Source organism: Erpetoichthys calabaricus, chromosome 10 (genome assembly GCF_900747795.2).
Source record: "Erpetoichthys calabaricus chromosome 10, fErpCal1.3, whole genome shotgun sequence".
Classification (NCBI taxonomy): domain Eukaryota; kingdom Metazoa; phylum Chordata; class Cladistia; order Polypteriformes; family Polypteridae; genus Erpetoichthys; species Erpetoichthys calabaricus.
Genome location: NC_041403.2, coordinates 132061259 through 132085249, shown reverse-complemented (window position 1 = coordinate 132085249; position 23991 = coordinate 132061259). Strand labels below are relative to the sequence as shown.

Genomic DNA, 23991 nt, shown 5'->3' with positions numbered 1-23991 from the left:
CAACTGTACGTTGCATGCTCAAGAGTAAGCTCAGCGCACAGCTTGGTCATATTACAACCGGAGGGCCGAACTGACAACGTGGTATACAAAGAGATCCTTAACACATAAGTATTTGTATGTTTTCCCTCAGTTTAAAAATGTTTACTTTTCTTCTTAATAACAATTTTAAGGCAGTACTTCGCCGCTGCAAAGTGCGGGTATTTTGCTAGTAGTAAACTAAATGTAAAAACATTGAATAACACTGAGAAAACCTTGGACAGAGAAAACTAACATTTCAAGAGTTCATGCTAATAGCCTTATGAACTGATTGCAGTAAACACTTTTTTTTCTGTGTTTTAAGCACAGGAAAAAAAGAACATTTGAACAAATCCGTAATTTATACAAAAACTAACCAGAAACAACCAAGAAAGTAACATTGCAGGAGTTCATGCTAATAGCCCTATGAACCAATCGCTGTAAACACTTTTTTTAGATGAGTTTTAAACACAGTGAAAAAAACGAACAATTGAAAAATCTGTAATTTATACAAAAACTAACCAGAAACAACCATAGAAAACTAACCGTGCATGAGTCAAGTTCTGGCATGAAGGAAGTGAGGAGGAACTGGGTGGAGAGGATGTTACAGTTTTGTGGGAGAGTCCAGCTCCACAATGGAGGGATGTTCTCCTTCAGGTGTTTTCTCTCTTGTGATTTTTTGGGTTTCTGGTGTTTTTAGCTGTTTAGCTGGTGGATCAGACTTCGCAAAATAGCGGTCTGTGACTTGCCTTTTCCGACGCATTAAAATTTTGTGGAAATGCGAGACGACATTGTCGTTCATCATGTTTATCACTCAGTTCATAACCGCTTTGTCAGGGTGGTTCTTCTCGAAAAAATCCTGGCACTCGTTCCATTTTTCCATGATGGCTTTTATCACATCACTTTTTATAACCGCCCTTTCCTCTTCTTCCCCTGAGGACTGCTCCTCGATGAGCAACCTATGCTGCTTCTGCTGGAGTTCAGCGAGTTCCTCCTTCATCAGCTCCTCCTTGTGATCCAGGACCAGCTCCTCGATGTCCTCATTGTCCACTTCAAGACCCATGCTCTTGCCCATGGACACAATCTCATCCACAATAGGAGGCTCAAAACTTTCTAAATCCTGTTTAGGAACGCATTCAGGCCAAAGTTTCTTGCAGGCAGAGTTCAAGGTCCGGTGTGTGACATCTTCCTAGGCTTTATTAATGATGTTGATGCAATGAACAATATTAAAATGGTTCTTCCAGAACTCTTTCAGGGTCAAAGATGTCTCCTCGGTCACATTGAAACACCTGGCGAATAGTCCTTTGGTGTACAGCTTCTTAAAATTTGAAATAACCTGCTGGTCCATGGGCTGCAGAATAGGAATCGTGTTGGGGGGGAGGAACATGACCTTAATAAAGTTGTACTCCTCAACCATATCGTTAACCAAATTTGGAGGGTGTGCCAGTGCATTGTCCATCACAAGAAGGCATTTTTTAGGCAGATTATTCTCTTCGAGATGTCGCTTCACAGCTGGAGCGAAAGCTCGTGCAGCCATTCCAAAAACAAGGTCCTTGTGACCCAAACCTTCGTGTTTGCCCTCCACATCACGGGCAGTCTGGCTTTGTTTACATTGTGCTGCTTGTAAGCATGAGGGTTCTCAAATTGGTAAACGAGTAGCGGCGTGATTTTTACGTTGCCACTAGCATTAGCACACAGCAAAACGGTTAACCTGTCTTTAATTGGTTTATGGCCGGGCATAACCTTCTCTTCCTGGGTAGTGTAGGTCCTCTTTGGCATCCTCTTCCAGAACAAAAATTTCTTTCTTTAATTCGATTTCAATTTTCTTCGAACCTTTATTCTCACCACTCTTCACTTGCTTAGAAGCCATGGTTAACTGCAAAATTAATGCAAAAGCACACGAAATACTGTAGAGCACAAAGAGTTCTCAGCGAAAGCACACACGTCTGACCGAGAACAATGCACAGGGAGAGACTAAACACGTGAGGTACTTATTGGCGCGTACGAACCGGAAGGGGAACGAAATAGAGCACAAAGAGTTCACAGCGAAAGCATGCACGCACGTGCAAGCACCTACGTCTGACCGAGAACGATGCAACACGTGCAGAAATCATCAGTGCGTACAAACCGAAAGGGAAACTGGCTTGTTCGTCAACCGAGTGTGTGGTCGTGAACAGATGCAAAAGTTTGGCGAACTTTTTGGTCATAACCCGATTTGTATGTGTTCAGAGACATTCGTGAACCGAGGTTCCACTGTACAAGGGATTATGACATCCTAATGCCCACCTGAGAGAGTAATCACGGAGCACACTGCCTTTTTTTTTTATGTGGGTGCGGCAATGCGCTGTATCAGCAGGTGCTCCTAACCTCTCTCTCTCTCTCTCTCTCCCTCGAGCCTACATGATCACGCGGCAATACCCACACTATTCCAAAGCAAGTTTGCACTGTTTTGTGTTCTTTGTATCTCACACCCTCATGCACCTTTATTGTAAGAGGATCCCTTATATATGATGGAGCGTTTGGTCAGAAGAAAATATGAAGCTGGTTTTAAATTAAAAGCCATTGAAGTATCGAAATAAATTGGTAACAGTACTGTTGCAACAAAATTCGCTGCTTCTGAGAAACTGATGCAGGACTGGAGGAGGCAAGAAGATGTAAAGAAAAAATTAAATGTTGCATTTTTGAATGGGCGTATAAGTCAGGGTCTGATTTTATGATCGATTTTTCGTTTTTGTTTCAAGACCTGACTTATACATGGGCATATACGGTAGTTTATTTTCACCAGCAATATGACTAAACATCTCCATTTGAATAAGAGTCCTTGAACCATGGCACCATGCAGAGTGTATCAGTGGCTTTATACCTTTTATATGATGACATAACTACAGACCATCAATTTATAACACCATTTTCCAAAGCTATTGCCATCAAAAACAAAAAGTTCTGTGGTTATCCACTAGATGGCAACACTGTAGTAGGAAACTGAGGCACAACAGCGGAGATCACCAGCATTCCAGCTCTGTCTGTAGTGGCTGTATACTGGGGTATGAGTTATAGTACATCGTGCATTGGCGGGGTCAGTGACATATGAGTTAACTTGTACCTCATGTTCAAAGTGTTAAAAAAAATAAAAAAGTCTTTAAACAGTTTCAATGACAGCTAATGGGAAGTTTGTGTTTTTTGACTTTTTAACCTGCTTAGGAACTAAAGCATTTCTGACAGTTTATTGTTTTAGCCCTTTTTTGGCACATTATTAACTGAAATATGCACTTCATAAAGAATTAAAACACATCTCTCAGGTACCATGTATTCACAATGTAAAGATAGTCTTATTGAATTTAGACTCATTCTAAGATTAGACAAGTGTTAAAGCATATGGGAAGAGTTGATCTGCCTTTAATTATAAACAGAACTAGAACAAAATATAAAATTTAAGGTTAAGAAAGAATTTTCATCCTTGAAGGAAACAATAGTATATATTGTAATTGTCATAATAGCTAAGGTTTTATATGTGCAGTCAGGTATGGCTTGTTTGTGTGGTAACAAGAATATAAAATTAGGATTTTAATTATTTTTGTTTTTATCATATAGGAGATGCTCCTTTTCAATGTCATCTTTGTGAAGCAAAATTCAAAATTAACTCTGATCTAAAAAGACACATTCGCATCCACTCTGGTGAGAAGCCTTACAAATGTGAATACTGTGAATATAGATGTGCAATGAAAGGAAATTTGAAATCACACGTACAACTGAAACACAGCTCAGAGGACACATTTAAGTGTAACAACTGTGACTTTCAGTGTGGAAATAAGACTGCCCTCCGACAGCATGCAAGAGAGCATCAACAAGGACAGCCATTCAAATGTTTCAAATGTAGTTACTCATGTTCCAACAAAGGGGCCCTGAAAGTACATGAGAGGATACATTCTGAGGACCGACCTTTCAAATGTGATTCATGCAATTTTGATACAAAGCAACGTAGCAATCTTATTATGCACAAGAAAAAGTTTCACTCAGATAAAGTTAAAGTTCGAAGTCAAGGCAAAGGTCGGAAAGCAGAAGACTGCCCCAAGCAGGGCAGTACTCGTTATCGAGCCAAACTTGATGCAGCAAAAGCTTTTCAATGTGACCTTTGTGAAGCATCATTTGTCCGAGAAGATTCATTGAGAAGTCACAGGAAACAGCACCGGGATTTACGGGTAATACCAAGCAATACTCTAGCAGTTCTGCAGCTCCAGCTACATCATGGGGATCAGCCCAGTTCTCCTTCTCATCTAAATCAACTTCAAGTTCCCCTCCAGTCCAACCAGGTTTCATCTTACAGTGATGGACATCTCAAAATCATTGTTGGCCATCAACTAAGTCATGAAAATACTTTTCTACAGTCCACTACCAGTGAACACCAGCATAGCACAGACTCCTTAAGCACAGATAACCAGGACCATAGTAAACAAGTGAATGGTACACAGATTGTACAGCAGGTTAGTATGATATCACCTGTGTCGCATATGGCTCCCCACAGTGAAGTGAACTCAGTGGGTCACCAAACAGTCCTGCTTACACACATCACTCCAGGGGCAAATGATTCTCTACACCAAGCTTTGATTCAGACAGCCTCGGTTACCTCTCAGGACTCTGGTAGCAACCCAACCTTTATCACAACATGCTCTGATCTTGAAGGCTTAAATGCACTGATCCAGGAAGGAGGGACTGAGGTTACAGTTGTAACTGAAGGAAGCCCCAGTGTTTCTGTATCATCATCCACTATCACAACTCCATCAATCATTTCATCATCTGCCCCTCAAGTGTTGACTTCAAAACAGACTGTTGTTGTCCACAGTGGCCCTGTGGCAGAGGAATACAGCAACATTATGGTCCCTTTGTATCAGTATCAGTAGTAAGACAACCTCTGGGGTGCTAGTTTTGCCTGCTGCCCTCAAATTTCAAGTCTGCTCAAGACAGGCTGAATACCCCCAAAATGTTGCACTTCTATAAAGTTAGAGGATTAACCAAACATATTTGCACCTCAGCCATGTACATTGTAGAGAATATTCTAGATATTAGCTGTACCAAAAATGGAAACTGAAATATTAGTACAGTAATCCCTCCTCCATCGCGGGGGTTGCGTTCCAGAGCCACCCGCGAAATAGGAAAATCCGCGAAGTAGAAACCATATGTTTATATGGTTATTTTTAGAATGTCATGCTTGGGTCACAGATTTGCGCAGAAACACAGGAGGTTGTAGAGAGACAGGAACGTTATTCAAACACTGCAAACAAACATTTGTCTCTTTTTCAAAAGTTTAAACTGTGCTCCATGACAAGACAGAGATGACAGTTCTGTCTCACAATTAAAAGAATGCAAACATATCTTCCTTTTCAAAGGAGTGCAAAGCAAGCAGTCAAAAAAAAAATCAATAGGGCTTTTTGGCTTTTAAGTATGCGAAGCACCGCCGGTACAAAGCTGTTGAAGGCGGCAGCTCACACCCCCTCTGTCAGGAGCAGGAAGAGACAGAGAGAGAGCCACAGAAAAACAAAGTCAAAAATCAATACGTGCCCTTTGAGCTTTTAAGTATGCGAAGCACTGTGCAGCATGTCCTTCAGGAAGCAGCTGCACACAGCCCCCCTGCTCACACCCCCCTACGTCAGCGCAAGAGAGAGAGAGAGAAAGTAAGTTGGGTAGCTTCTCAGCCATCTGCCAATAGCGTCCCTTGTATGAAATCAACTGGGCAAACCAACTGAGGAAGCATGTACCAGAAATTAAAAGACCCATTGTCCGCAGAAACCCGCGAAGCAGCGAAAAATCCGCGATATATATTTAAATATGCTTACATATAAAATCCGCGATGGAGTGAAGCCGCGAAAGGCGAAGCGCGATATAGCGAGGGATCACTGTATGTCAGAGATTTAAAGACTGATTTTATTCATTTTACAGGAAAACAAAAAATAATAATTTATGTTGTTTTTATGAGAAATATATTGCATTGTATATTTAATTGCCAAGTCTTTTTGTCCCATGCAGTTCAATATGATGCCTAGTCTGGAAATACAAAGGTATAAAAAACATTTCAAACTGATATCTATTTTGTATATGTTGCCAAGAAAAATATATTTTACTAGAAAGAATGTCCTTCATTTAATAGTGTTTCTGTAAACTTTATATGCAAAATGTCCTTCATTTATGAAATGCCCATGCAAAAAATGTGTTTGTGACTTCAATGTGCAGTACATTTCACATACATTTTGGTTTTTATAAGAATGAACATATATATTATGTAAGTACAAATCCCAAAACAGTCCTTGACTTGGTATTGATTCAATTCTACCAGTACATGTAGTGACTCCTTTTCTTTGTCAGTAAGTAGCACTGACAGCACCACAGAAATGTTTGGGGGATCTCTCTGTCCTGGTTGTCTACAAACACCTTCATAGTAAATAAAAAGCATATTACTGAAATGAATACATGATTTTTTAAATGATTTAAAGATTTTGTATTACCTTGCTTATACTTTGTATGCTGCAACCCTGTGCAGATGAATTAAATAACATTATATTGTATTTGAATTATCAGTATGTGGCACTCACTCCAACGTGTCTAAACAAGTGATACTGTTGCCATAACCAGTTTGTTTTTTGTTTTTTTGAGAAAAATGACAGCCGCAGGTGTCCACTGAACATGTTTTCTCCCCAGCCATTTGTTATTGAGTCATGGCATAGCTTGCAAATACCAAAAAAACAGTTTTATTTGAGAAACATTAAAAATACACTTTGTTTTCCCTTTTTTCATGCTATTGCAAAGCTGCTCTGTTGCATCAAAAGATTTTTAAAAGTGACATATCTGACAATCTACAGTATTTTTTTCTGAATTGAAACTATGTATATGTACCTCCTTTTTACTGCACATTGCTAATCAAGAATCAACTCAAGTCTGTATTGTTTGTAGTTTTAATATACTATTATTATTTCTACAACAAACGGGATCATTCATTTAAGAATGTGTTGCTTGAATACGCAGACAAAACGGAACCGATCCACAGTTCTGTAAGCAGGATGAGGTAGCAGAAATCACTGTAAGTAGCCTAGTTTTGATATTAAATGGATTAAAACATGTTTGACAAAAAAAAGATAATCAGTCTAGTCAATTATAATCCTGTATAGAGGAATATCTAACAACCAAACCAGTAATGTCATTATTTAGAGCTTTCTGACAGGACTTGGTATGAAAAGTGTAATTTAAAGGCTGATTCTTTGGTGGTTGTTCTGCTAATTGCATTTTTATTTTATATACTGTATTTGTTTGAGGCAGTACTTAGCTGTTCATTAGCCTCATAAAATGTTTTATTTTCAATGATTTTGCTGACATTTTTGAAAATTCATATGTATTACATTTGCGGATTGTTTGCTGCATGCATTCATAGTGTATAAAAAGAATTTATAATTTATGTAATCCTCTGGAACGAAGGAAAAAAATGGCTATTATATCCCTTGACACTGTTCCATTAGATCTTAACCATTTAAATAAGATTATTTTATTTTTGAAAGAATTTAACTTTGGGTTGTAGCTTTGCTAATAACAACGGTTATATTCGCATCTGCTTTTCCTGGCTGTGGTAACAGCAGTGAAACAGGTGAGGCAATCAAGTTCTAGTGTATAAGAAAAAAGGCCAATTCCTTCAAGAGCAGGGATGGGTCAAAGCTGTTCAATTTGTCAAGAGATGAATCCGCCAATGATCCAGGATTTTGAGAACTACATTTCTAAAAGACAAATCCATAGCTTTTTTGGCATTTCACCCTCTACAGTGCACAATATAAGTAAAAGATGCATGGAATCCAGTCAGATCTTGCTATGTAAAGGGCAAAGCTGAAAACATTTCTGAATGTGCATGATCTGACCTCTTAGACATCACTATATGAAAAAAATCATGTGTCTGTACTGATAATAATATGGGAGGAGAAAATACTTTAGTAAACCTTTATCAGTCAGCCCCATTTACCATTGCATCTACTAGTGCAAGTTAAGGCCTTACTATGCAAAATAGAAGCATTTGAGAGGCAACATGTGAAGACTGGCATAACGGCTGGAACTGAGTGGGGATCTTTACTTGGCTGGGACACCAATAATGTGGAAGGACAGAGGAGAGCAATGTATACATAATAATCTCTCCTCCCATACACTAAGTGGCAGCATCCCTGGTCCTCAGTACCCATTCGGACACCAGCAGGGAATGGTAGAAATTTTAGTCCAATAGCGCAACTGCTTTTGCATTTTTGGACAAAAATCCCTCAAGTTCCTCATTGCTCTCTGGCAGGTTTGCACACATAACTAAGCTGGGCAATAGTGTTTGGCTGGAGAGATGAGGTGTACATGTCCCTAACAAAAGGAAAAATGAAAACAAAGTTCATTTTAATAATAGCCAATTGAAAGTGGAATAATGAGGAAAGACTGGACTGTGAAATAAGCAATTCATTAAAGCTTTGTAATATGATGGTAGTTAAAAGTAGAAATTCCCAGCACTAATTTTCAATTATTAATATAATGATGGCTGAATTAACTCATTAGTGATAATAACAGAGGGAGACAGGACTGTTGAGAAAGGAATCTTAAGCTAAGTAGGATGGATTTGGACCAGCTGATTGGTCCTACGAAACTATGTCTGGAAATACAACGTAAGGTAAGGATTTTGGAAATAAATAGAAACAAAAGGGTCATCATGTATTGTAATAAGGGCCAATTTATAAAGGGCATTGCCATGGAGGTGAACAGTGCTATTAAAAAGTAAAAGTGATAGTTGTGTTGCACATTTTTAAATGTAAACATTTTGGGGGATATCAAAATTAATAGTTGTTAAAGGGAAGGAATAATGGATCTAGATCATATTAATAAACTCCACACCAAACCCAAATGAATCTTTAAATATATCTTCCAGCAGAGAGGCAAAGTAAAACTGTGGGATACCAAAGGGTACAGAAGAGTGCTGAGAAATGAAGAAGTGTTTCATGAAGAAGAGATTAGCAGATATTGGAAGAGAGGACAAAATATCATTTGGGCAAGAGAAATTGTGCTGAAGGCCTAGAAATTTTCAATGGCCTTGAGATTATTTTGGGGTAATCGGAAATCATTTTTTATAAGATATTCGTTAGTTTGAAGACAAGATTGGTACAAAAAAATGGCTGCAACCCTACATCAAAAACTGCTTTCATTACAAGTGTCATTTCCTTCCTAATTTGAGCAGTGGTTTTACTAAAATAGATTAGCAGATTAGGCCTACAGGAGAACTGTTTGATGGTCAGCATTGTTAAGAAATCTTATTATCACTGAGCCTGGTAATGATAAATTCCATTGGAAGAATATACTGTGTGACATCTTTTAACTGTAGACTAAGCTTTTTCAAAAACCCTTAATCCCTATAATGTATACATTTTAAATCTGTTAATTTGGAAGTCTAGTACCTGATTTGAACTTCTAATGTCTTAGTCTGATTTTGATTACATTCCACCATATTCATTAATGTTCCAAACCTGCTCTATGGTCTTCTTAAGCTCATCTTTGACTTGGTTCGATTTACAGTAAAGTACAGTGTGCCTTCTTGAAAACTGAGCTGTATGGAGCTTCTTAAGAAAAGAAGCTGGACAAATACAAACATATTCATGTTATTATAGAGAACAGCCATAGTAGACTGGCTGACTTCTTCATTAGAGATTGCATTTATTACAAGGAAAAGTTTTGATCACCATTTGGTAAAGGCTTCTACATCTCTGCCTAAATGCTGACTGGACAAGAGTGTTAGCATTTAAGACCCCCACCATTGCCATGTCATCTTCCTATTTATAAAATGTGTTGGCGGATGAAGAAATGTGGCACTTGTTTGTATATAAAGTGTACAACACAGGAGACAACATGCATCTCCTTGTGGTGTTTAATTATTAACAGTTTGAATGGAAGAAACCATGCTATTAAATCTCACTCGATTTATACGATTTATAAGGTAAATTGAAAAGCCCGATAAGTTTTGAGTTTATCCTAAGGCCTACCAAGTTATCTACTAACAGATGCAACTAGATATTCTTAAATGTACTGTTAACATCTGTAAAGACAATCTTAATGATGCTTTTCCTTTTGTTCCCGATGTTCAAGAGCATTATTTAGCAAATTCAACAGAGCATCATACATCCCTCTTCCTGCATGAAAGGCAAACTGGTCTGGATCAAGATGGGGCTAACCTCCAGAAGCAGACAAAAGTAGGCTTAAAAACAATTTGTTGATGTAATTAGGAGCAGATCATTTCTTTTGGCTTACTGCTCTTAGACACTGAGATGAACACTGTTTCCAAAAGTCTGGAATGACTCCCCTGTCAAGAGCCCATCAGAATAACTTTTGAAAAGTGTGAGGTAATCGATTAGAGTATTTCTGTAGTATTTTACAACTGAATTTTTTCTTGCCCGTCCGCTTTCCCTTGCTCTACACAGGTAAAATATGAAATAACGTTCTCGAGAGTGATTTCCGTACACCCTGAAGATGATTGAACTTTCCGTTTACTCATAGTTTCTTGTATGCACTGATGAAAAGTCATTTGTGCCAAACCAACAAACAGGTACTTGTCTATTACAGTTATATGGTCCTTTTTGGGTTTGTAATCAGTCATTATATGTAAAAACTGTCAAAATGTACTTGTAATCTTTCCTTGTGTTTATCCTTGCACATCTTTATTTTCTTGTTTATTTGCACAGTGCTTCTAAAAGTCAAGGATTTTTTTTTTTTGGTCAAATTTGTGTTTGGACCTCACATGAAACTCCAGCATATTGGTAAACCACAGTCCCTTCTTCTTCTTCTTCTTCTCAATATTGACTTTCAACTTGCCAATGAACGCTAAATAATCTGTCTTTATTTTTTGTCTGTTTATAATAAGTTCATTGCATTAATTTTGCCCATGATGTATGGTCGGAGCACTTGCCTCACAGGTGGCGCAGTGGTAGTGCTGCTGCTTTGCAGTAAGGAGACTGTGGAAGATTGTGGGTTCACTTACCAGTTCCTCCCTGTGTGGATAGCGCTTTGAGTACTGAGAAAAGCGCTATATAAATGTAATGAATTATTATTATTATTAATATTAGCCTATAGTTTCCAGGTATGACTTATCATCTTTTTGGGATGATATTTGCCTGCTTCCAGTCTTGCGCACTTTCACTGGTTTGTAGTGACTTTTAAAAAATATCTGACATCTGTGCAAATAGTCACATTTCTTTGAGTATTCTGAGTCTTAGAGTGCTGAAACAGCTGGACACCTGTAATGAATGTAATCAGTGATATTTGGAAGTTCTAAACGATAAAGACACCTTGCTTGCCCCCTTACATTTTCTTTCCTAGTTTAACTTCCTGAATAAAATCCATTTAACTCTGCAGGCACTGTGACTGTCTCCTGCTATGTGCACTGAAAGTTCAGTTAGATGTTTATTACCAATTTAACATTTAAACTGAAGTTATTAGTCTCCTGAAAAATTAGTTCCCACTGAATGAGTATAGATTAGGGCAAGAGTGTGCACCATTCCCTGTGTTCACGACCATTTAATAATGGGTGTTTGTAAATGAGAGTACATTTCATTGGGGAAAAAAACAACTATTTTTCAACAATACCTCCTGTCTTTAAAGTAACCAGTGCTGTTGACCTTTCATACTATCATCATAATTTCCCTGTTTTTCAGCACACGTTGTTACATTCAGTTTAGTAAAAATATCCAACTCCTTCAGGCTTTCCTTACACACCATTCCCTGGCATCCTAGAAATAGCCTAGTAGCAAATCTCTAATTTCTCTAGTGCTGTTATGTCCTGAGACCAAAACTGCACACTATAGTTCAGATGAGGACTTATAACTTTGTAACGTTTAATAAGCAAGTGTCATTACAGATTTATACAGCATGCTGCTAATATACATTTTTTATTAAATGTTATTTTCACTTTTATAATTACTGGCTTCTATTGACTCTAGTCTGGAACAAGTAGTTTTAATAGATGGATAGTTTGTGTTTTATTTTGTTATATTTATAAATGTGTGTGATATTCTGAGACTGACAATCTGAAGTGTTCTATATAAAAATTTATTTGCTTGAATATAGCCTGTCATCCAGTTTTCTTTATTAAATACTTCTTTATGCCACCTGGTAAAAGTTAATTTTATCATATCAGCTCGCATAATCCACATATGGTATCTTAGGTATGTTAGAGAGATCTGGAGGACTTGGCCTACACCTACATGAACACAACAGACTTTACACAGCCAGAATCTGCAAGAGTGAGGTTCACACCTGTCCTGAAAGTAAGCCAGCTAAACCACTGATAAGAGATAAAGTCCTCAGAGTCTGAGCTAAATTATGGAGACAGGACTATAAAGATAAGCAGTGTGTTACTATACCACCATTATATGGGACAAAACAGGATTTCCTTTCAATGAGATACAAGTATTAGGAGTGAGGCCATGCAAATCAGCTGATAAATGTTTGTAGTGAAGGAAATGTCAGATATTTGGATGAAGTTTTCAGTTTACATATGCTGAGGTACTTTGGGTAGTAACAAAAAGGGATGACTGAAGTTACTTTTTCTGGGTTGCTAGTATCACTCACTGTAAGTGAGTATCAGAGGGAATTTAAAAGTGCTGTGGGAGCTCCAGATTGAGAAAGCAATTGGAAGTAGTTTAGTAGTCAAGTGAATATGCCTCTTGGTACAACCTTCAAAAGAAATACCAGGGAAGAAACCAACAAACAGAGTACTTGGGAAATATTCAAAAGACAATGAATAGTGTTGCTATTGTTAGGAAAATCTAGCCTAGCTATTTACTTGTGTTTTAGCCCTACTGTTTAGCCTTTGTTAAGAATTTCATTCTGCAGGCTGAGGCAGGCATCTAATAATTTAGAATAAGAGTAGATTTTTTGGGGGGCAACAGACAGTTAACAGACGTGCCTTTTAGTTACTAGTTACTATGAACAGGATCCCTGGTGTGGCATGTCGTCTTTGAATGACATCTTTGGAATTTCTTCTTATCTTGTTGACCTGGATATGAACTGAACTGCTCTGGTCTCATCCCGTACATAGTGACACAAGACTAGACCATTCCAGTTATTTCTTAAATTGACAGGAATATTGGACTTCTTTACACATCCAGTTACTGTACCTTCTGCATCATGTCCTTCTCTAAAAACATCCTGTAGAGGGAGAATAGCATGCATTAAGGCATCCAGAGTTTCTTGTCCTTTCCCTCAAGGTTTACCATGAGCTGCTGAATCATGATAAGGCAAAGGAAATCATGAAAATAGCTACCTATTTATATCTGACTGATTCTTTATGTAGTCGGTAGCAGTTCCTGGTCATCATCTAATTAGATATACTTCATTAGCGGTTCTTGAATATAATTACTTTCTTTATTGATATTATAAGGTAGCAGTAAGGATTTAATTATTTCTCATTGATCCTGTAATTTTTGTTGGAAAAATAATTACAAAATCTATTTTGTGTTTTTTCTCAGTTAAGCAAAATGAGAGAAATCAACACTTATGTGTACTTATTTTTGCACATGACTATATATCTGATTTTGTCTCTATTGTCCTAGTCTGCTTTGTGGTGCTCAGTTTCAAAAGTACTGTATGTTTCCTGTCTAAATTGCTCATGGCCTATCCTCATTCATTGAAATCAGTTATGTGATCATGGGAGATGAAGGCTATCCCTGTAACACTAAGTACAAGAAGATAGGAGTGAGCTTCACACCGTATTGTCAATCCATTTCAGGACACATTTATGCAAAATTCATAGTTGTCAGCTGACCTAACAGGTAATTATTTTGAAGAAAACACACAAACTTGACACAGACATAGGGAGAATGTGCAAACTGAAGAGAGACCATGATTAGGCTGGGCTTCAGACCTAGTCTGCTGGAGCATATATTGCTGTTGCCCCTATCTGTCCTGGTGTTATCAGTTTCATTTTGTGGAACACGCTTCAGATCAAACTAATCAATGATAAGAAGTGAGAAAGAGGCTTACCAAAATGAAGGACGCTCTGTATAACCTGTTAGATGTGTAAAGAACCCAGAACAGAAACAAAAAACTCTTTATCAACATGTTTAAACCCTATTTCTAAACAAATGCAATGTCTGCATCAGAGTTTAGTGAGATTTAGATGAGTCCAGCTTTATTTCAAATTCAAAAATACAACTTGAATCATAAGGTCACTGCAAAAGTTAGACTCTGTAATACAGTAAACTTAACACAACTTTAATTAAAAAGGAGGCAGAACGATGGTACAGCTGCGGACAGTGACTAGATTTAAATCCCAGTATGCTGTCCCTGTATTCATGTTGATGGTTCTCCTCCCATATCCAAAAAAGTTTTTACAATCTCTAATTTGGCCTCATATGGGTGTGCACTGCACGGACCTGTCACCCAATCCAAGGGTTGGTTCCTGTCTTCTGTCTGAAACTGCCAAAAATATTGTAAAATAAGATTAGACAGGTTTGAAAAATGGGTGGAGGGATTAAAATTAAAAGATTAAATAAATGAAGAAAGGGAATTATTTATTGACTTGATTTAATTACATACTTTGATTTGTTAGAGTGCAGTTTTAATCTCTTTGTATTTTTAAATTGGTCCAGCATAAATAAGTGTGAATGTATACTTGAATTTGTCCAGAAATTATGTAGTGTTAAATCCCAGGGTCATTTCTGCCTTGCATTCAATGTTTCTGCTGTGTCTCCCACTCTCTTGAAGAAAATAAATATTAAAAAAAATTGATGGTGGATGTTTAAGATGAAATACATGAAAAGCTGTATATTCCACTCTGGAATCATCAAATATTTTTTGAGGCAAAATCAGCTACCCTGAACAGGAGATGACAAACAAGCCAATGGGAATATTGCCAAATTATTAGTGTTGCTTGGCCATAAGAGGGCGCTTTTGTTAAAGAAATGACCACTCATTGTCCACAAGTTCTTTCTACTCTCTTCACCAAAGTGGTTTTAGTTTTAGCCAACTACCTAGCATAACGTTTGAAAACTGAAATGAATGTAGAATTGTGTAAGAAATAGATATGTTATATTTACTGTATATTACCCAGTGTAACAATTCAAAACTGAATTTAAAATAGAACTGTGTTAGAGATATATAATTTACACACACAAACATAATGTTCAATTATTATAAATAGTATATCATACACTAAGTAGTTAGGCAAATGATATTCCTCGAGATTAATTTTATTGTTGAACAAAAACAACTCTCTCACTCAATTAATCCAAAATTTTATTTTACATCAAACCTGAATGTTTAACTAAGGAAAAGTTTGTTTTTTTGTTTCTCGGGGAAAATACAAGTGTGCACAAATATTAGGCGACTGTGCAATTATTAGGCAATTCAATTACAAATGTTTTTTTCCTCACTTGCTTGTTTACTGTAAAGTTTTACAGTAAGTGCAACAAATATGCAACATAAAGTGATATATAATAATTAACAAATTAAATTTTTGGGCTTTCAGAAATATTCAATGACCAATATAGCCACCTTACCATGAGCCCCCCATTCATCAAGCCTGTTAACTTCTTGATCTCTTCAAGATGAACATTTGCTGTAGCAGCAGCCTCTCAAATGCTGTTCTAAGAGGTTTATTGTCTCCCCTCATTGTTGCTCTCACATTTGAGGAGGGCCCACAAGTTCTCAATTGTACTTAAATCAGGCGAAGAATCAGGCCAGGTCATCTTTGAGGCCTTTGCTGGCTGTCCAAGCAGTGATGTACATGGATGCATGTGATGGAGGATTGTTCTGCATAAAGATCAGGATCTCCTTGAAGGCTGCCTATTTCTATCTGTGCCACTGTTTGAGGAATGTATCTCCTAGAACCTGTAAATAGGATGGGATTTGATATTCAGTCCATCTTCAACCTAAAAAGGTTTACTAGTTCATCCTTAATGATAGCAGCCCAAAACAGTGCCACTCCACCTTCCTGGCACCTGACTCGAACTGGTGCCCTGTATCCATAAGTGATCCAGTTGCTGTCATTTTATCTGTCCATAAGACCTTTCAAAAAATCAGTCTTCAGATATTTCTTGTCCCAATCTTGATGCCTTAACTTATGAATCTCATTTATTGGGGGTCATATTTCAGGCTCCTTTAACTGTGCACTAAACACCTTCTGCTGTACTTCTGCACACTAGAGGTATGTTGCAGTTTTAAAATATGTCAGCTCTGAAGGCTAATGAGTACCTGGTAGCTTCATGTTTAATTCTTCTGAAGTCTTTTGCAGTTAACTTGCTATTTTTCTTTTCTGTGTGTTTTTTGCAGCCTTGACAATTCACAATAAAACATTTGATTGTCTGGTGGTCATAGCTCTGTAGTGTAGCCATTTTCAGAATGTTGCATCCTTCTGAAAGGGATTTTACAGTTTTTTATTTTTCAGTATCAGTTAAATCTTTTTTGACCATTTAAACTAAAGTAATGAAGTTGATAGTAATTAAGTTGCTAATCACTTTAAGCCACACTCTCCCTCATTAAATAATTTCATAGCACCTGAAAATGATTACATCCAACCATTCAGGTTTAGAGTTAGGAATTGTACACAATAAAATTAATAATGAGGGGAAACTGACTTGCCTGATACTTGTGCAAGCAGCATAAAAAAATTGAGAGCAGCAAGGCAACACAGTGATTAGCACTGCCATAACCACAAAATCAGTGTCTTGTGTTCAAAACCCAAGCCCAGTCAAGTCTGCACATTTTCCCTAAATCTTTGTAGGTTCTCTTCTTCACTAATACAGATGTGTATGTTAGGTTAAATCAAAATTCCACATTTGCTCTTTGTGAGTGGTTATGTGTGTGGACTCTGCCATGACCTGACACTCTGTCCTCCGCTGGTTCCTGGTGTTTTGTGCCTAGTGCTTCTAGGAAAGGCCTACCTTGACGCTATTATAATATAACCTATTATATACAGGGATTCAGTAAGTGCCAAGTTAAAGGCTATGTATATTATTTATGTTTGTTTGTTTATTTTTTAAACAGCTGTTTATTAGAGACATGCAGTTACAAATTTCAGTCTACCATGCATACATGACAATAAACTTGATTTGACTTGGTTTTCGTTCTAATAGTTACTGAAATATGAATTCAAATGAGTTTGTATGTATTATTTTCTTTCTTTACTATAGTAGGTGTTCATTCTATTTGATTTTGTGTTATTTGAAAGTTTTTTCCCCAAAGTTTAATATCACTCTGGAAGTACATTTTTGTTATTGATGCTTTTATTAGGTTACTTCATTTCTGTGTTCACTTAGAATGGAGATAATGATAAACAAAGACTCATTGTGTGGCAGTTCAAACGGGCGTGAAGTGACCACCATGGGCCAGTACAACAGCTCCAATATCTAACTTTATCTCTGTAAACATTACTTGAAATCACAAGTAATATGCTGTGATGTAAAACACAACTGTTTAAATGAAGCACACATACACATTTTTTGTTTACAGGTTAACTCAGATGGTTTACACTGAAATTGTTTTATCTTTATTATCTTCTGCAGCTGCTGAGTATGTGTGAGGTCTGGCCACCTATCTATGTGGTTCTGTATTGATGACATGAAGCATTCATCTGAATAGCTGCTTAAGGTTTGATTCCTTGATAATAATACTTTTAAAAACAAGTATTGCCTACTCATTCATTTAGTCATTATCTAACCTACTTTCCCCAGTCTGGGATAATGAGATACCTGAAATAAGCCTTTTGGACGCAGAGTTTGAACAAACCCTGTAGTGGGAAAAATATGCATTTTGAAAGTCATTTTTTATTATAGAAAATAGCTAATAACCATCTTGCCATTCTCATATGCTAAGCTGATCCAATTATTTTCCCTGCTTAGTGTTAACCCCACCATTGGTGCAGTGACAGCCATTCTTGGGCAACACTTAATAAAGCAATTCATTGCCTTCCTTTCCCATTCTTACATCTAAAAGGTTCACATAAAAAAGAAAATCATACTCATTGAGACTGAAAAATGTGCAAATGTCATTTCAAAATGACTTCTGTATATGGAGCTATTCTCTGAGAAGAAATCCTGCTTAATAAAGCTTTACATTCTTCATTTTGTGAAAAGTGATTGATTGCATATTCTCTTCTCTTATATGCCTTACCTTTATTATATTCAACATTTGAAAACAATTTACGGCACCATGTGACTGCTGTGGCAGCCATTGCTGTTCTCCAAAGTATTTAACTAAATGGTGTAAATCTTGCTAAATGCTCTGTTACAGGCATTCAGACCTTGGGTCACACTGGTTGGAGAGCCCGGTGTCACCTTCTCACAACACAGGAGCTCTGCTTTATTTCTGTGCTGATGGGGCTTCTGCGTGAACGTTGCTTGTGTTTGTGATGTATGAGTTTTCATCCAGTGTGCTTCGATGTACATTGTGATATACTAGTATCCCATCCAGGCTTGGTTGCTGCTTTGACACCATAGCTACCAGGATGTGCTACAGCTTCCAGAAGCCATGAACCGAACAGGCAGGTAGTGAAATGGGATGGTTAAATTATTGGCTGTTCGATGTCAGACTAATAATAATTGCTTATGGGTCTGAAAACAGTTCCACAAATACTAGAGGAGGGCACATTTAATTTGTGCCACATATTAGTCCAGGATTGTCTGAGCAAACCAGCCAGTTAAACACACGGCTCATTTGTTATTGTAGCGAACTTCATGACTGGGACATTTAAACAGATGTGTGTGAACAGGTTACCTGAGGACATACAGATTTGGTACTGGGGCAGTGGGCATTGAAATTTAAGACAAACTTAGGTTTAGAGTTTGTAGAACTAAATAGATTGTCATGGTCCCAAACAGGGGTGGAAGTGCTGGGGGGAGATCAATTGTCTGAAGTCACAGTTCTGCTCCTACTGAGCTGGACTGTTATTGTGAATCTGCCTGTGATGATATAGTTACTCCCTGCTCACCTTTCTCAGGATTGGGCGAAGTTTCTAAAAATGTTTGGCCACCACAAGTGAAAAATGCCTTTGGAATATATATGTCATTTCCTGCTTGAAATTCAAAAAGCCTGAGGGATCTTCATGCCACTCTTTCAAGGTGGAGGAAAAGAGTCCAACCAGGCTGTATCAGGTACATGGCTAGACCGGATGTTGTATTGGACATTATGCTGTTCAAGTTGAAAAACCTTTTTTCTTTAAATAAACACAGCATAGATATGGGGTGAACTAAATTACAACTGTTCTGGCTAGATGTAATGATGTGTTCAAGATGCTGCCCACTCCTTTGATGATGCATAGCACTCCCATCAAATGTGAAGAATCAGGCTAAGGAATCAGGCCAGCTGCCTTCTCCATCCCCCAGGAGTCCCTCGTAGAGGGGAGAGTTAAGTAACCTACCCCCACCCAAACCTCACAAGCCACCTGCCATCAGATGAGTGTGAGCATGAAATATGAATTTTCTGGTTTTTAGTAACTCAAAATAAACAGAGATAGCAGAGCGCCAACTGTCACTCTCCCGCATTTTCTAATAAGTGCACCTTTTTCATATCTCAGTCCTTTTAAGCAGATTAACAGGAAAGATAAAAATGTGGTTAGCATTGTCAGGTAGCAAAACTGCCTGGGGGCCTCCTACCTGGAGGATCGGTAGTTACTGTGCATGAAGAACAGTTGAAAAATGTCTTGACCATCTTTCCCTTTCCTGTTAACTGTCGACTGGTCACCATTGTTTCGTCTGATGTATGCATTGAAAAAAAATGTAGCTTTAAATAGAGTTGGTGGCAGATTATAACTTTATATGACTCCATTTTTTCTTCAATATTTATTTATTTTCATTCTATTTGATTCATTCATTTTAAATCCTGCAAATACAAATATATAAAAATGCAATACTTGTGACTCACTTATCACTTGAAAGGGATTAAAGGAGTTTCCTTTTTTTGAGTGTGATCCTATGTTGAAGTTCAGCTTTAATGCAAGGCAAAGCACAAGGTGGAACCTACTTTCCACAAGAGAGGATTCACACGTTGACTAAGTAACTAAAAGGGAAAATCCAGTGACCATAACTTCTGTCCTCTCAGCCAGCTTAGTGACAGCCATTGAAGATAAAAACAATATAGAAGCCTTGCCGCCTTAATTATTTTTCACCTTAATTTATGCTCACATGGTGCTGCAGTGGTTAGTGCTGCTGGCTCACACATCCAGCATGTTTGGTTGATATCCTATGCCAGGATTGGTCTGAGTTGAGTTTGCATGTTTACTCTGTGCCTGTATATAAGGTACATTAATGGACACGGCAATGAGTGGGAGCTCCTTTCAGGATGGGTTATGTCTTGTGCCTAGTTCTTGCCCCTCAACTGGATTAAGTGGGTTTGAAAATGTGTTGTTTAATTATATACATCATAAGACAGAATATTAGTATGTATATTTGTGAGCTGTTATTTTAAAATTATTGTAGAAAAACCTGCAGCCATTCAAGCAATTTATCTAAGACAGTAGTTCTGGAAATAATGTGAAGCCTTGTGGCATAGTGGTTATCTCAACAATTTTACAAGTTTGGTAGCTTTAGTTCATTTTTCAGCTCTGTCACTGTCTGTGGTGTTTACTCAATATCTCTGTTTTGCCACAGATTTGATCCCAAATTACAGAGATAGATAGATGGATAGATAAGAGACACTATACACATCAGATAGATAGATAGATAGATAGATAGATAGACAGAATTGTTCCTTTAATCGATCTTCCCTCCCTCCCAAGGGGAATATTTGCTTTTTACAACCTCAAGAAAAAAAATAGTTTAACCAGTTTAGGATGCAAGATCAACTAACTATTCAGGCCCCAACAGACAGATGTAGATGAGATTAAATGAGACCAAAGCAATATACACAAATAAGGAAGAGACCAGGAATGAAAACCACAACAAATCAATTATTTACTCCACTGTAATACTAGGTCATTCATTGAAGGCACTGAGACACCACCATCAACCACTAAGCATGAAAACAATATAAAATACTCAAACCCACTTAAACCAGTTCTTTCCTAGGAGGCACCACAGCCTATTGCAGCCTAAATGGGGCAAACCATGAAGCAACCATGGATGGGGCACCAGTCAATCACATGTACACACCTGTACTCTTACTTACTGAGTCATTTTACATTCATTAATTAATTCAGCACACATATTTTCTGGAGACGTGAGAGAAAAACCCTTGCTTATATGGGGAAAACATGCAAATCACAGTAACAGTGACCAGGAGTGGAATCATAACCTATTACACTGGGTCTGTGAGGTGGCATCATTAACGATTTTGCCACTGTGCTCTACAACTCAGTTAAGTTTTCTTTTACTGAAAATCATTATTATGGGTGTTTTAATCTCTACAGTGATATCCCTGCATATTAGCATACATGAATTATTCTATTTGTTCATTGTTTACTTTTAGCAATTTGCATTGTTTTTATATTTTTCTTGTTCTTAGTCAGAACCCTGTATTTCATGAGTTATTCTATTTTTTTGTTTTTTAATATTTCATATTACCTTTTCCCACTCTCTCAAATGTATGCAGTTTTTAATGTCTGGAAAACATTTGGGATTAAATCACTTAAAGATTTATATATAGACAACGTCTATGCATCCTACGAACAATTACATTCCAAATTTAACTTCCCACCAACACATTTCTTTCACTACCTCCAAATTAGAAACTGTTAAACAAAACCTGCCCAATTTTCCTCACCTCCCACCTACCTCTATGCTGGAAAAAAACAGTCTTGAGGACTCGGACAGCATTTCTGTAATATATAAAACCATTTTACAGTCACTCCCTTTCAAAGATCCAATAGTACAGTGGGAAAAGGATCTCTCACTCAAAGTCTCAGAAAAGGAGTGGAAGGTAGCAATGCGCAGAATTCGCTCGAGATCCAAATTATATATCGAGCAGATCTCTCTCATTTAATATTGTCCAAAATGTTTCCAGGGCAAGATCCAACCTGCGAACATTGCAATCAATTTCCGGCCTCACTGGGCCACATGTTTTGGGCCTGCGCCAAATTAACATCATTCTGGATGAAAATCTTCAAATGCCTATCAGACAGCCTTGGTGTCACAATCCCTCCTAATCCACTAACAGCTGTGTTTGGTGTTCTTCCAGATGGGCTTAAAGTGGAGAAGGACAAACAAACTGTAATTGCCTTTACTACTCTATTGGCAAGTAGACTTATTTTGCTCAACTGGAAGAATATTAACTCTCCTATTCTAAGTCAGTGGGTAACTGATGTTATATATTATTTGAAACTGGAAAAAATCAAATTCGCACTTAGAGGATCTGTGCAGAACTCTTTCAAAACCTGGCAGGATCTAATCAATAACATTTTAGAATAAGCATTTTAATTGAGGAAGCAGATTCTCTCTCCTCTTTTACTCCATCTATCCATTACTCCACCCCCTATATCCTAACACAGGGTTATGGGGGTCTGCTGGAGCCAATCCCAGCCAACACAGGGCGCAAGGCAGGAACAAACCCCAGGCAGGGTGCCAGCCCACCGCAGGGCACACACACACACCAAGCACACACTAGGAACAATTTAAAATCGCCAATGCACCTAACCTGCATGTCTTTGGACTGTGGGAGGAAACCCACGCAGACACGGGGAGTACATGAAAACGTACTCAATTTATCTTTATTCATTTATTGATTTACTTATTTTTTTACACTGCTGACCTAGCTCTCCTTCTCAGGGCTGGGGGTTGATTTGTTTCAAATTTTTGTAAAACTTTAGTTATTTGTATGGAATGTTATTTGATTTTAATAAAATCAATAAAATGAAAAAAAATAGTAATATTTGGTATTAGTTTGTATCCATTTTTATTGTTTTTGTGTGTTTTTTGTAGCCTTCTGAATATTTGTGAAGTGCTTTGAGCAAGCAAAATGCACTATATAAATAATGTGAAATTATTATTATTATTAATAAAATAACACACTCTCCCTGAGCGAATTATTGGACACACATGTACACTTGCTTATCCATGCAGTTACCTAATAAGCCAATCATATGACACCAGTGCAATGCATAAATCATACAGATACAGGTCAGGAGGTTCAGTTGACATCAAACATTAGAATGAGGAACAATATGATCTTGGTGATTTTGACCAAGGTAATATGATTGTTAGTAGCAAAAAGGCTGATCTGAGTATTTCTGTAACTGTTGATCTCCTGGGATTTTCATGCACAATTTTCCCTAGAGTTTACTCAGAATGGTGCGAAAAAAAAAACATCTCATGAGTGGCAGTTCTGTGGATGGAAATTCCTTGTTGATGAAAGAGGTCAGAGGAGAATGGCCTGACTAGTTCAAGATGACAGAAAGGCTGTGATAACTCAGATAACCACTTTGTACATTTGTGGTGAGCAGAAAAGCATCTCAGAATGCACAATACATTAAACCTTTGGACTGTAAGAGTGTGGGTCGGCTCCACGCTTCCAATTACTTCCGGAAGCCTTTTGAACCCGCTACCATCTAATGGATGGAGGGAAGGAAAGAAGGAAGCCCTTATTTTCATTGTACCAGTACAATGAAGTTATAAAAGCTACATCTGTAAACGGTGCAAGTACAACAAACAACAGCAATCAAATAATATAAAAAGCACACATCCTATGATAAATAAATACAGACAGTACATAAATAAATAAGGGATGGAAATTATTATCCACTAAAGTAATCATCATACATACAGGGAAAAATAAATAATTTTAACAGTTCTTTGAGTTCTATGCAAATCTTTTTGTTCTGCTTTTAATACTCTTATACCGCCTGCCAGAGGGCAGTAGTGTGAACAGTGAGTGGCTGGGATGGGAAAGGTCTTTAATGATTTTCCTGGCTCTGCAGAGGCAATGGGCACCGGAGGTATCTTCCATGGAGGGCAGAGAGCAGCCAGTGCTTTTCTCTGCTGTGGATATTACCCTCTGCAGAGCTTT

General features: G+C 37.6%; 1 protein-coding gene across 1 annotated transcript in view; it reads left to right on the top strand.

Moving 5' to 3' along the window:
• The window catches only part of zfp64 (zinc finger protein 64 homolog (mouse)), a 76115-nt gene extending 70844 nt beyond the window's left edge, over nt 1–5271 (top strand). Inside the window, exon 6 of the mRNA XM_028811910.2 lies at nt 3607–5271. Within this exon, the coding sequence (XP_028667743.1) occupies nt 3607–4913 (1307 nt within the window). The 3' untranslated portion in view covers nt 4914–5271. The remainder of the gene's footprint in view (nt 1–3606) is intronic.
• Nucleotides 5272–23991: the final 18720 nt, after the last annotated feature.